This window comes from Erpetoichthys calabaricus, chromosome 16 (assembly GCF_900747795.2).
Source record: "Erpetoichthys calabaricus chromosome 16, fErpCal1.3, whole genome shotgun sequence".
Lineage (NCBI taxonomy): Eukaryota > Metazoa > Chordata > Cladistia > Polypteriformes > Polypteridae > Erpetoichthys > Erpetoichthys calabaricus.
The window spans coordinates 32,146,030-32,158,524 of NC_041409.2; the positions used below are offsets into that span (position 1 = coordinate 32,146,030).

Sequence of the window (12,495 nt, forward strand, 5' to 3'; positions counted from 1 at the left end):
TTGTTCCCATTCACTCCTAGCACCTGAGCCCTGGAGTGCAGTAATAATGCTCAGTCTCTTTCAAACATCCTTCATGTTATAACAAAGGGAAATAAAAATTAATTGCACACAAAAACAACAGCAACATTCAGAAAACAAATTAATGATGTGTTCTGACAATGTGCAAGCAAATTTGAAAGAGAGTATCTTCTAAATTAATGAATGTAATCAAATGGGAAGGTAAGACTTGAATAACAGAAATGAACTCATTTGAAATACTAATTTTATTATCTGTTGTTTACATGAATAGATACATTTCACAAGAATAAGGGGTAAAAGTTTAATTGTATTCATGCATCACTGCTAATTGATTTTATCATTGGATTGCTACCCTTCTGCCTTTCTTTCCATTTAGATTGAAGACATAATTTACCGCCTACAGGACGAGAAGACAGGAGGAGTTCCTATCCGGACAGTGAAGAGTTTTCTCTCCAAGATTCCCAGTGTAGTTACAGGTAAGAATACAGCTAAACTTTGCATACTTACAGAATTTAACTTCACCATTGTGTTTTGAATTTATTTTTTACAGATCATGAAATTATTTTTCAAGATTCTTTTTCCCAAGCTGAGCATTAAATAAAACAAAAATCTGTGGAGTACAATATACAATATGCAATGTATGGCACTTGACACATAGTTGAAAGCGGGACTCTGGGATGACTACACCGGGTGGCAGCAGTCTTAAGCAGGATAGAATCAGGAGACAAGACGTAATAGTAATAATGAGCAAAGGGGACAATATTCAAACAAACAAAGTTCAGGATTTAAGATAAAATCACAAATCTAGAGACGTAGCAAGACAGTCATAAAAGAGAATATTTCACTTAGCTTAAGCCAAAACAAAAGAAAATCAAAGTCAATGAACAAACACCAATTCATAGCCAGGGAGATCTTTAACAACGACAATGTTGAAGTTTCAGCTTTTGAATTAGTCAGAAATTCAGACAGTAATGGAGCATATGATGCTGACTTATATACCTTTGCAATTATGTGACACATCACACACCTTCTGAAGTTTTGCACTTCAAAATCCTGGTAATCTTGTTATACAAACAGCAAACAATGATGGCACCGATGCTGAAAACAAAATGGTGCCTTGGAGAGACATATAGTGCATCCAGAAAGTATTCATAGCACATCACTTTTTCCATATTTTGTTATGTTACAGCCTTATTCCAAAATGGATTAAATTCATTTTTTTCCCCAGAATTCTGCACACAACACCCCATAATGACAATGTGAAAAAAGTTTACTTGAAGTTTTTGCAAATTTATTAAAAATAAAAAAACTGAGAAATCCCATGTCCATAAGTATTCACAGCCTTTGCTCAATACTTTGTCGATGCACCTTTGGCAGCAATTACAGCCTCAAGTCTTGTTGAATATGATGCCACAAGCTTGGCACACCTATCCTTGGCCAGTTTCGCCCATTCCTCTTTGCAGCACCTCTCAAGCTCCATCAGGTTGGATGGGAAGCATCGGTGCACAGCCATTTTAAGATCTCTCCAGAGATGTTCAATCGGATTCAAGTCTGGGCTCGGGCTGGGCCACTCAAGGACATTCACAGAGTTGTCCTGAAGCCACTCCTTTGATATCTTGGCTGTGTGCTTAGGGTCGTTGTCCTGCTGAAAGATGAACTGTCGCCCCAGTCTGAGGTCAAGAGTGCTCTGGAGCAGGTTTTCATCCAGGATATCTCTGTACATTGCTGCAGTCATCTTTCCCTTTATCCTGACTAGTCTCCCAGTTCCTGCCGCTGAAAAACATCCCCACAGCATGATGCTGCCACCACCATGCTTCACTGTAGGGATGGTGCCAGGTTTCCTCCAAACATGACGCCTGGCATTCACACCAAAGAGTTCAATCTTTGTCTCATCAGGCCAGAGAATTTTCTTTGTCATGGTCTGAGAGTCCTTCAGGTGCCTTTTGTCAAACTCCAGGCGGGCTGCCATGTGCCTTTTGCTAAGGAGTGGCTTCCGTCTGGCCACTCTACCATACATGCCTGATTGGTGGATTGCTGCAGAGATGGTTGTCCTTCTGGAAGGTTCTCCTCTCTCCACAGAGGACCTCTGGAGCTCTGACAGAGTGACCATCGGGCTCTTGGTCACCTCCCTGACTAAGGCCCTTCTCCCCCGATCGCTCAGTTTAGATGGCCGGCCAGCTCTAGGAAGAGTCCGGGTGGTTTCAAACTTCTTCCACTTACGGATGATAGAGGCCACTGTGCTCATTGGGACCTTCAAAGCAGCAGAAATTTTTCTGTAACCTTCCCCAGATATGTGCCTCGAGACAATCCTGTCTCGGAGGTCTACAGACAATTCCTTTGACTTCATGCTTGGTTTATGCTCTGACATGAACTGTCAACTGTGGGACCTTATATAGACAGGTGTGTGCCTTTCCAAATCATGTCCAGTCAACTGAATTTACCACAGGTGGACTCCATTTAAGCTGAAGAAACATCTCAAGGATGATCAAGGGAAACAGGATGCACCTGAGCTCAATTTTGAGCTTCACGGCAAAGGCTGTGAATACTTATGTACATGTGCTTTCTCAATTTTTTTATTTTTAATAAATTTGCAAAAACCTCAAGTAAACTTTTTTCACGTTGTCATTATGGAGTGTTGTGTGTAGAATTCAGAGGAAAAAAATGAATTTAATCCATTCTGGAATAACGCTGTAACATAACAAAATGTGGAAAAAGTGATGCGCTGTGAATACTTTCCGGATGCACTGTATTTCAAAAATAACAGCTTCAAAAAGTCATAAATCAAAAGGTAGACTGAACCGTTCCATTCTATGACCTCTAAAACGCCTATAACGCTAACTGAATTTTTTTTAAAGGTTAAAAAAAAGATACAATAAAATAAATTAATAAAATTTTTAAAAATGTCCAAATAGTCATGACAGTCCCCAATTTACCGTTAGAGCTCACTCAATGTGTCTTGACACTCCGTTAAAAAGGTTTCAAGTAGATGGCACTGTGAAACTGGATAATTTTAGCTACATTGTGTCCCATGGTTGCTGGTGGTGGATTTCAATGCAGGATGCTTTTCTCCATCTTAACCCAATGATGCTCAAGTTGATTTAAAGATAATAATTGGGGAGGCCACAGGTTTAGGCTGAATTCCTTAGTAAGTTCCTAAGCCATTCCAGGACTTTGATAATCTTATGTATTGTAACAATTTTCCTCCTGAAAAAGCCCATCGGTAGATGGGTACATTGCTAATAAAAATAATGCAAAGATATCCTGTGTGTCATGATTGAGCAGACAATCCTATGCCATGATTATGCCAAGGCGTGGAGCATTAAAAGGGGTGAGAAACTTCAAGGGGTAATCTAACAGGTCACTAAATGTTACATTTACTGAAGCAAGTCCAATTAAAAGAGATAAGAAAAAATTGTACATTTTTAAACATGCAAGAGATCAAAATTATAAAGAAAATCGGAAAACAAATGAAGCTGGTCAAGAAGCAAATCTTCACGGAACAATCAGGTTTTGAAACTGTAAGGTAGGTGAAAAATAAGGTTAAAGTTTCACAAGGACTAGGAGATGTGAGAAAGAATGAAGTTAAAAAAGCAAGGGTCATAATACAGTTAGTCAAAAGAATACCAATTGTCACAGTCCAATATGTGTACAAGAAACAAAGGTGAATATTAAGAACATGAGAAGGCCTGACTCGTCAAAAGATTTTGCACAGGAGTTTGTTATAGAAAATCCAGAAACAAGGGAGGCGTGTGCCTCCATCTCTATAAATATATCATACTAGCAGGAGTACCCGGCGTTGCCCGGGATTCTATAACTGGTGAATTTCCCAAATGAAAGAAACAGAACATAGAAATAGAACAAACAGTTTTCTGATTCACATTTTATTGTAAGTTCGTCCACTTTGGATAGTATCTGCTGTGGCGTTTGAGACACCCTTGAAATAGACTTTTTTCTGGCATCTGAAGTGGGCCGTGGAATTGTACGTCTTTTTTTCGGTGGCACGGGTATATTCGCGTAAAGCAGGAGAATTATAATGTGTTACATGGTATTACATACGGAATACGCACCACAGTGAGATGAATTTACTTTATTTACACTACGTCGGAAAGCGAACAAATCATAGACATATATAGATAGACGACGCATTCACTGTGTTGCCCAGTCGACACAATATGTCAGCGCGTTCGCCCTATTGCGAGTGGCAAAAGTGCCATTTAAATTAATACAGGTAAACATGGAAACCGGGTTTTCTGATGAAAAAACAATAATGTTTAAAACAGTATCGTTTACATTCAACAGATTTTGGCAAATCGTTTAAATGTAATTATTTATATCCATGTATATACTAATAAAGGAAATTATTAAATAATACTAATAATTATAATAATAATAATTATTATTATTATTAAATAATTCCTCCCATATAAGTAACATTTCGCGGACTGCCTTCTTCCATCTCCGAAACATTTCTAGACTTTGTCCTGTTCTTACGCAACACAGTACTGAAGTATTGGTTAATGCCCGAGTCACCTCATGTATAGATTACTGTAATTCTATGCTATCTGGCATCCCACAAAAACGTATCCATCGCTTACAACTTCTTCAAAATTCTGCTGCCAGGATAATAACCTGCTGTTCTAAATCCGCTGAACATATTACACCAATTCTCTCTCAGCTTCACTGGCTCCCTGTTAAGTACAGAATACAATACAAAATACCGCTCTTAACATTTAAAGCTCTCCACAACCTCACTGATCTCCTACAGACTTACACCCCTCTCGCTCACTCAGATCCTCATCAGCAGCTCTACTTTCTGTTCCACACTCTGTCGAACCAACACCGACTTACTATACTCGGCCGTCCAGCGGCGTCACTGTAGCATTCGAACATTCTTAGCCAATCATGCAATACTGCGTCCGCGTTTGCCACATTATGTTCTAACTACAGAGGCAGAGTCCCATTGCATGGTTGTAACTTGTATTGAGTCGAGGTATTGACGCGAACACCATACATAGGGGATATTGACGCGAACACCATACATAGGGGATATTGACGCGAACACCATACATCGTCATACATACGGGGTATTGACGCGAACATCATACATACAGATACAATCAAATTATATATAAGACTAATGTCTGTCTGTCAATCTGTCTGTCTCTCCGCTTTCATGAGAGAACTTCTTAATGGATTTAGATTGGGTTTTTTTTCTATAATTTGCTTGAACATTCCGGTTGATATTGCGACTTCTCTCATCGTGCTAAGTATCATAGTTCGCTTGCGGTACCGATTTATTTGCGCGAATCTGAGAGACATGCAGCTGTTCGAGGGGAGGGGGCCGGGGACCTCCTCACTCACGCATCTGCCTCGGGGTGTGTTCCTTACCTCTGCTTAGCTAGCAAACGAGATACTACTTAATGGATTTAGATCAGGTTTTTTTCTATAATTTGCTTGAACATTCGGTTGATTTTGCGACTTCTCTCATTCCATTAAGATTCATAGTTCGCGTGCAGGAGCAATATATTCATCCTAATCCGAGACAGAGGCTATGGGCCGAGGGGAGGGGGAAGCGTGACGTCAGGAGTAGGGAGCCAGACAGGGCCCTCCTCACTGTCCTGTTTCACTACTACGTGGGCAGAGCCACTGGGAACAGCTAGTCTTGTATAGGGGGAAGTATTGACGCAAAGTATCATTTGACTTCCTCGTTATGAGACCGTCAACAAGCAAATTATCCACAAACAACATGTATCAGCCATGAAAAACCACACAAAGTTGCAGCACTCATTGTTTGTTGTGATAGGGTGCTAAGGTGATTCTATTTACCCTTTCAAACTCTTTATTACGGAGACCATATCAGATTGTCCCAAATCCCATTCTCTTACCATACTGTCAGAGTTGTCTGCAACTGTAGTTCAACATGTTCCCAATTATTTTACATCTGTAACTCCAGGGAATTATATAGCACTCCATAAAAGGCAGGGTTGTTTATGTATTATGTTTATGTATTATACAAACTATGCCCAAAATATAAGCAGGTTACAATGAGTTTTGATAAAAGAATACAACCTGATAATATGCTACCAGGTGACTCTATAACTTTTTATGTTGATTCGTCTCTGATCCAATATGGACTGAAATGGCCTTTGATTGAAATGCTCTCTGCACAGATGTAACAGAGAACTGAGAGATGGACCTTCCTGAAGGTGGAAAAATTGCAGAGAGAGAGAGTGAGAGAAAGAGAGAGATGCTTCTGCAGTCCTTATTTATCCAATTGTGATGGTCCTTGACACACCTCTTGCACATGTGGGAGAGTGAAGTTTCCAATGACATTAGCTTAGGGAGATTCATCCCCAATTCCAGTCCATACTTTCTTTAATATTTGGAGCTCATATAAACTAATCTTGTGAAACTGGTCAATAAGTAAGTGGACATTTTCAGTTATGTTCTCTTGATATTTAACCCCAGCTGTTTTTTGATTTTTCCTCTCTCACTTTCCCTCTCTTTACTGTTCCTTAAATTTGAAAACTTTAGTTTGCTGTACCTCAAAGGGCAAAACAAACAAAAAAGTCCATTCAGATCAATTATATGATTTAAGAAACGATTCTAAAGGGAAGACAGATACCATCAAAACATTACAAATCAAAAGACTGGTCAAGAAAATTGTTTCCATAAATTTTACAACCAAGTAAGAACATGTTAAAAACTGTGCAGCCATCCTTTAAATGACTGTCGTCATGTTAAATGCTGCACAGCTTGTTGCCTAGTCTTCGTGACCAGAGCTCACAAAATGAAAGGGCCCATGAGTAATAAAAACGCAAAATGTGATATCACTGAAGATGTGGTAAAAATGTAATCAAGGAACTAAAACAAAAAGCAGAGCATGATTTACATAGTCGTGACACCAATAAAGTAAGCCTTTTAGGCGAGCTATGTTCATCTGTCCACTGCTTCCACATAAACAACTTGGTTTGTCACCATTAGCACTCGCATCCTAAATAGAAGATCACTACTTTGGTTTAATTTCAATAATCAACTGCATAGTTCTTCAGTAGGACACGACTAGATTGGAAAATGTAAAGCTGACTGGAATTCTGAGGTTACCCTGTGCAGAGAGTGATGAAAAATATAGGAGACCCATGTTTCTGTCTTTATAAATGATTACCCATTTCCTTCACTTTCAGGTGCAGAGATTGTTCAGTGGCTGATGAAAAATTTAAACATTGAAGATCCAGGTAAGCACATGTGCATGCATATCAGTACCATGAACTATACAGATTTTCTTCTTCGATACCTTAAGGAGGTAAAGCTTACAGTAACTGGTGACTATAAACTAGCCCTGTCTGGATTAGCATCTTACCTGGCACTGTTTGGATTAGTGTTTCAGGCGGGGCTGGTTCCTGCCTAACATTCTATAATGCCAAAAATGCTGTAAAACGTCAATGGACTAAGTAGACTGAAAAATTGCACAGCTGTAGGTGAGCAATAATCAAACAATGACATGGAAGCCAAAGAATAAAAAAAAAGAAATGCACTTTAATAATCAAAAAGCAGAATCAGTTAGAAAACAAGTTACCTAGCAACCCAGGCTGGTAGGTGAGGCTACTGAGATAAATAATAATAATAATTCATTACATTTATATAGCGCTTTTCTCAATACTCAAAGCGCTATCCACACAGGGAGGAACCGGGAAGCGAACCCACAATCTTCCACAGTCTCCTTACTGCAAAGCAGTAGCACTACCACTGCGCCACCTGTGAGATGTTTCTAGAACTTGATTGGAGGGCATCTGTGGCAAACTGAAATGACTGGACATTCTTTAGAAAGGCACACATGTATCTGTCTATAGAATTTAAGGATGAATGCAGTCAAATACAGATTGGTTCTTGAAGAAAACCTGCTCCAGAGTGTACACCACCTCAGACTGAGACAATGGTTTAGTTTTCATGGTGACAATGACCAGAAGCATACAGCGAAGACAACACTGGGGTGGCTTCAACACAAAAGTCCGGATGTCTTTGAGTGGCAAAGATTTAAACCCCACAGAGCATGTGTGGAGAGACCTGAAGGTGGCAGTTTACTGACACTTCCCATCCAGTCTAATGGAGCTTGACAGAATCCATCAGGAAGAATGGGATAAGCTGCCACAATCCAGGTGTGCACAGTTTGTAGAGACTTACCCAGTAATACAGAAAGCTGGAATTGCTGCCAAAGGGGTTTCTACAAAGTACTGAATTAATGGTCTTAATACTTATATGAAGGTTCAGATTTTGATTTTTAAGAAATTTTGAAACGTTTCTGAAAACATGTTTTCACTTTGTCATTATGGGTCATTGTTTGTAGACTGATGGTTAAAAACAGCAAATGTATCAATTTAAAAAGAAATCTACCACACAGTAATGTCTGCAGAAACTCTTTCTGAATCCACTACATACACTATGTAAATTATGCAGAAAACTGCAGGTGACATTGGAAGTAAAAAGGTTCCTTTAAATATTATTACATTTTTTCATTAGCCTTTTTATCAAATATATATACAACATATGCATGCTACCTTCAGAAAAATACATTGAAGGAAAGGGAACAAAGTCCACAATATACTTTCTCACCAGTAAGATTACACCTAAAGAGCATGTAATAGATGTTCCAGTGCTGCAATTTCTTTATCTTAAAGTATTCATGAAGTGATTGAACTTAACACTATTCAAATGTCCCTTTTGTTTAATAGTGTTAACATTTCCTCACCAATTGGTGAGTACTGTACATTAACATTGCTGCTTCATGGACCCAGCATCCTGGATTCAAATCCCACACCTGGATATTGTGTGTGTAAAGCTGATCCATTCTTCCTCTGTCTACACGAGTTTTCTTTTGGATGCTGTATTTTAGTTTTCCCCCATGTCACCTTAGATGTGTTGGATATTGGTAAGTACAAACTGGCCCTGCATGTGTGACCACATTCTATGGTGGATTTGCACCCTTGAATTGAGTTAAACAGGTTTTAGATTGCTATTTTATGTTATGGTCACATATTTGATTCATTCTTAGGGAAGTCATCATTTCCACTTTTAAAAAAATGAATGACCCAAGCTAAGCAGCAGTTATCTATTTTTCAGTGGTGTAAAATGCCTGCCTCGTGTCAATGTGCTAACAGACATTCATTTTGCTATTTCAGGTGAAGCAGTCCATTTGGGTAGCCTCATTGGAGCTCACGGTTATCTCTTCCCAATATCTGACCACGTGCTGATGCTGAAGGATGATGGAACTTTCTACCGCTTCCAGGTCAGCCATCTGACCCTCTGGCTTCCTCACTGCGATACAGTGGGACTGAGAGGGTCAGTTGAGTAAGTTTAGGGGTGGAGGGGTCACAAACTGCAATATATTTTGAATTAGTTACTTCTACAAATATAGAATATATGGTGTCAATATTTTCAAAAGGAAAATGGAGTAACCATACCACTTACCAATTCCCAGAAACATCTGTAGATATCTATGCCAGTGATGCTTTCATTTGTTCTACAAGGAGCATGAAAAGGACAATGGAGATTAAAACTTCTTGCAGTAAGTGAAATTTGAGAAGCTCAGTGCACCTCACAGATTCACATGTTCAAGTATGTTAAAATAATAGTTTATGGCATCTCCTCATATGTCCACCATATTGTTATGATTTAACCCGTCGTGGAAGGCCAAACCACAAAAACCCTCAGAAATGGAGGTGTTTTTAAATAATGTATTATTTCAAAAATGGCATTTTATTCAATTAAAAAATAAGAAGTTTAATAGTAATGAATTAAACAAAGAAGTAACCACTAAACAATTAAATAGGTAATGAATAATTAATGGCATTAAAGAAAAATAAAAAGGGGGGGACAAAAAAGTTAACTAACAGCAAAGAAAAATCAATCTCCATCTCCAGTCCTGGAGTGCTACTATGGCCAAAGAACACATTTACAAAGAGCTAATGACACAGCAAAGAGTCTCTGGATACAAATCTCCATCAATCACCCTCAGGCAGGGGTCTCCCATTCTGGTCCTGGAGCACTACTGTGCCTGCAGGTTTTCATTCTAACCCTTTTTTAAATTAGTGACAAGTTTTTGCTGCTAACTATTTTGCCTTCCCTTTCATTGACAGGACCAGAGTTGGAAAACCCTACATATAGTGCTGAATGGCATTCATTTTTTAAATCCACCTGTGAAGCCTAACTTGGTAGCATCTTGTGGAAGATGGGTACTATCTCTGGCTGATTAAATAGTCTGTTACTGGGCCCACCCACTTACCCAAACTCATTTATATGAAATCACTTTGATTTCGCTAAGATTGTTTCTTAAATCAAAGAAAATACCAGAATCCATATTACTAACCGAGAATGCTAAACCGGATGATGGACGCAGGCACATCCGGCAATGGGCCGTAGCTGCAAAAAGACGTACTGCGCAGGCGCAAAAAGAGTCCGCGAGAGTCGGCTGAGGAGCCGAGAGAGGCGGATGAGGGGCCGCGAGAGGCGGACAAGACCACAGAAAAAAGGAGTGAGCACAGGAAAAATGGAGAAATGAGGCGCAACGAGCACCGAATTAGTCAAACGCAGGCAAAGCACGAAACACATTGCACACGAAACTAGACCCAAAAAAAAAAAAAAAAAAAAAAAGAGGCTCACGCACAACAGCAAGGCACCCCCCCCCCACAGGCACCGGACGGGACACACACCAAGAGGGGGATTCAACAAGCCCATGGAACACAAAAAAAAGAACACAAAACCACCCCACAGACCCTACAAGCAAGGGACGGGACACACACAAAGAGGGGGATTCAACAAGACACAGGAACACAAAAAGAAAGAAGACGCTCGCGCGACAACAATCCTCACACCACACACACACATCCATAAGAAGTGACACCCAAAGCCACATATTCTAAAGTGAACATCAACACCTTCACACTAGACAGCATAGGTGTCAGCATTGGTGGATCTCCTTACAATAAAGCACTATTAACCGTTCAACTGCAGAAAAGGAAACATATTAACAGTGACTGCGATCCTCCTTATTACTTATCCATATTTCGCATGCTGAGAAAGAAACAAGTCATGAATACACAGTCACGGGTACAAAACGAAAAGGAAAGGATAACAGGAACAAACACACGAACACGAAAGAAACAACAAAATAGACGGCTGTGCAGCATAGGTAGATCTCATTACAATAAGGCACTATTAACCGTTCAACCGCAGAAAAGGCTCCATATTAACAGTGAGTGCAATACTCCTTATTACTTATCCATATTTCTAAAAGAAAAAATGTCTCGACTCCAAAAACGCAAAGCTCAACTAAAGCTTCTAACTAACGATGTACCTAAAAGTAAAAACTTTATGAACTGCATTAGATCCTACAATAGTTCATTTGCTTTTGCATATACCGGAGTAAATATCAGGCCACCAAAAGGCAATGGCCCATACTACTTTCGCATATGTGCACAAATACTGCATCGCATTGGAACAGTGCACCCTGAAACAAATCAACAACGCAAATATGCACAAATCTACATCCTAGATCCACATGACGCAAACTATCAATAAAAGTGCTCAATCGCAACAGGCACGGATTCAAAACGAAACACCTCCCGTCTCAGACATACGTTAATGGCAGCGAAGGCTACAACGGGCTTCTCACACAGCACAGGCAAATCGATTACAGCTCCAAAACAACACGTCCCAAATGCTGGACATGCAACAACGCGCCTCTCAAACGGCACAAGCAAAACATACACCAGGAAAATTCATTCGGATTAATGAATGTCATTTGCAATCATTGTCATTCAGTTCACTTCCCTGAAGAAACAACTGGCAATACAAGTTATACATTTACACGTTGTTGTCAAAAGGGTCAAATTAGACTGCCTTCTTTACATTCATATACTGAATATCTACAGAAGCTTATAACTGACGATGTACCTGAAAGTGAAATCTTTATCAACTGCATTAGATCCTACAAATCGGTATCCACTATGAACATTAACGGTGGGCACTGCACGTGACATCCGTCTTGAAAAAATGTTGTTTATTGATGAATGTTCAATGGCATGAAGTCACTTACTCAACACCATTCATAAACTTCTACAAACGTTTATGAATAATAATATTCGATTTGGAGGAAAGGTACTTTTATGAGGAGGAGATTTTAGACAGTGATTAGCTATTCTTCCAGATGCCATGCACTCAGCTATTGTTCAGTGCACCTTAAAATACGCAGACAATTGGCATTGCTTTCAAAAGATACAGTTAGTAAAAAAGATACGATGTCCAGAACCAGCTCATAACAATTGCTTATTACAACTGACAGATGGTACACTCACCAATACAGATGGACTTCAGCCACATATTATTACATTTCCTCAAGCCTTTATCTGCGACAACTTAGTTACAGAGAGATTTGGAACAGCAATCTCATTAGACCAAATGCCCCTTTTAACACAACGCACT

At 39.5% G+C, this 12,495-nt stretch overlaps 1 protein-coding gene across 3 annotated transcripts in view; it reads left to right on the forward strand.

Moving 5' to 3' along the window:
• rgs6 (regulator of G protein signaling 6) overlaps positions 1 to 12,495 on the forward strand; it is a 160,047-nt gene that overhangs the window by 78,362 nt on the left and 69,190 nt on the right. For all 3 annotated transcript variants that reach the window (XM_028821925.2, XM_028821922.2, XM_028821923.2), the window contains exons 3-5: positions 395 to 494; positions 7,203 to 7,253; positions 9,195 to 9,301. In XM_028821925.2, the coding sequence (XP_028677758.1) occupies positions 395 to 494; positions 7,203 to 7,253; positions 9,195 to 9,301 (258 nt within the window). The remainder of the gene's footprint in view (positions 1 to 394; positions 495 to 7,202; positions 7,254 to 9,194; positions 9,302 to 12,495) is intronic.